The sequence below is a fragment of the Myotis davidii genome, unplaced genomic scaffold (assembly GCF_000327345.1).
Source record: "Myotis davidii unplaced genomic scaffold, ASM32734v1 scaffold73, whole genome shotgun sequence".
NCBI lineage: Eukaryota > Metazoa > Chordata > Mammalia > Chiroptera > Vespertilionidae > Myotis > Myotis davidii.
In genome coordinates, this window is record NW_006286675.1 from 5,262,240 (window position 1) to 5,264,694 (window position 2,455).

Below are 2,455 nucleotides of genomic sequence, written 5' to 3' on the forward strand. Positions count from 1 at the left end.
CGCCCGTCTCTCTAAAATCAAAGGGCATGTATTCAGGTGAGGATTTAAAAAAAAGAAGTTGCTTCTGGTGCACCCCTCTTCCATGCACCCCCAACTTTCTTCCGCAGCACTATCATAAGGAGCATTCATACTTTCTGTTGCTTACTTACCTGCATGGTGAGAATTTGTTCAGAGCCATCTACCATAATGCCTAGTATTGCTTAGGATTAGGGGTGGCATTTGTGATTCATCTGGTCTGGATCTAGGAGTCTTAATCTATGCAAAGGTAACTAACTTCTGTGGGGACCACCTCTTGTCATTTCCCAGGTCTTACTACACCTCATCTAGTGTGCTCTGAGCTGGGCAGTCGATAAAGTAAACTTGTAAGAATTGTCTCATGAGAAAGAGTCAAGTGTCATTGAGTGAGGATCCATTTTAGCTGCTCTGAGGTCTTAGTTGCTTGCATCTGGTATTATTCCAGAGAACCCAGGTTCCTTCCTAGGCTCCTTTTGGATAGGTGAGATGTAACTGTACTGATAACAGGAGGAAGAGAACCTGCCCATGTGACTTTACACATAGTGAACATTCGTAAACCATATTTCTTGATCATGGTGATACTCTCTGATCTAGGATGGATATGGCCTAAATTCCATGCCTACTGAATGAAGATTTTAATTCATTTCCTGTGATTAGGGGTTAGTTTATTTGGCTGGTTATCCTAAATTGTGTAGTTTCTTTCTTTTTTTAAAAAAATTATTTCTGTCAGTGGGGAAGGATGTTGCCTCCAGCTGTTAAAACTTTCACCAGCTTGTCTGGGAGTTTGACTTAATGTCTCTTCTACTGTGATACACTTGCTAGAAAACAAGCAAAAGGAAACTGCGGGGGATGAGCGATTGGGTGCGATTGAGTGTTTACAAATACTTGAGCTGTAGACTAATGAATGTTCCCTAACACAGGAGAAGGAGTGCGCAGTTATTTCTCTTCATCCTCAGCACTACTCTCTCTCTCTCTCTCTCTCTGTGTGTGTGTGTGTGTGTGTGTGTGTGTGTGTGTGTGTAAACACATAGCAGTGTGTTGGAGAACATCACTTGTTTCTGTGGTACGAAGAGCATCTAGAGTCAGATAGACCGAGTTCAAATGTCAGCTCTGTATGCCCTCGACCTGCCACTCTTCTGAATCTCAGCTTCCCTCAGTGTGACACTTGGGTGGCACTGCCCACCCTTGGGTCCATATGGGAAGTACCTAATGGGTGCTCAGCATGTGGTATTGCTCACCTTCACTTTAGAGACAGGGACATAGTGAGACTCATTATATTTTTATTTTGTTGGTTTTCTTCTGGGGAAGAAACCCTAAACTTTCTCCTTGTCTACCATCATCATGAGTCACAATTTAGCCAAATCAAGTCTGGGGACTTGAGAGATCTTGGGAGCTTGGAGGCCTCCAAAGAATGGGCAGTACACATCATCCTAAGTAGTTATTTCCTTAGAAGAATGTACAAGAAAGCAGCCCTGAGGAATTTCCATTAAACCAGCGGTTCTCAACCTGTGGGTCGTGACCCCTTTGGCGGTCATAGGTTCGCCATCACTGACATAGGACAACCTTTTCTAGCTGCCTACCAGCTAGTGGTATTCTCCCCTGTTCCCCCAGAAGGGTCCCAGAAAGACTATAATTCAGTCTGCCAGCACACATGGGGGTCCATCTTTGGTACCTCTTAGATCAGCAGTTCTCAACCTGTGGGTCGCGACCCCTTTGGGGGTCGAACGACCCTTTCACAGGGGTCGCCTAAGACCATCGGAAAACACATATATAATTACATATTGTTTTTTATGATTAATCACTATGCTTTAATTATGTTCAATTTGTAACAATGAAATTAGGGGTCACCACAACATGAGGAACTGTATTAAAGGGTCGCGGCATTAGGAAGGTTGAGAACCACTGCATTAAACAAATAAAAGTTTGCATCTCTTTTGACCTTCACTCATTAGGGGGGTGTGGTGGGGAGATCTGCTTTTGTTGTTAAGTATTCCCACCAGAAACCTAGGTAAGAGACACAACAGCCCAGGAGCCAAGTGTAGATTCCAGTAGGAAGGCCCAGGGGCTTAACTTGAAATAGCAACATCTAACCTTTGTAAAAGCTGCTTCCTGCCATGACTGCAGAGGCCATTTCCTGTGCTTCTAATTTTTCCAGGAGAGGAAGAAGCAGGGAGAGACCAACAATGACCTGTTTCTGGCAGATGTATTTGCCTACCAGGGGAAGTTCCACGAGGCCGCCAAACTGTACAAGAGGAGTGGGCACGAGAACCTCGCACTCGACATGTACACTGACCTCCGCATGTTTGAGTATGCCAAGGTAATTCCCCACATTCTGGCCCAAGCTGCCAGGTGGAACCCACCAGTGTTCTGACACTGTGGTATCTAGTTGTTTGGCCCCAAGAGGCAGTGCAGACAGAAAACAGCAATGGCCTCAGAAAGA

The 2,455-nt window shown here is 44.9% G+C and overlaps 1 protein-coding gene across 2 annotated transcripts in view; it reads left to right on the forward strand.

Annotated features, from left to right (window-relative positions):
* The window catches only part of IFT122 (intraflagellar transport 122), a 69,182-nt gene that overhangs the window by 44,821 nt on the left and 21,906 nt on the right, over positions 1-2,455 (forward strand). For both annotated transcript variants that reach the window (XM_006758298.2, XM_006758299.2), the window contains one exon: positions 2,171-2,332. In XM_006758298.2, coding sequence (XP_006758361.1) covers positions 2,171-2,332 — 162 coding nt within the window. The remainder of the gene's footprint in view (positions 1-2,170; positions 2,333-2,455) is intronic.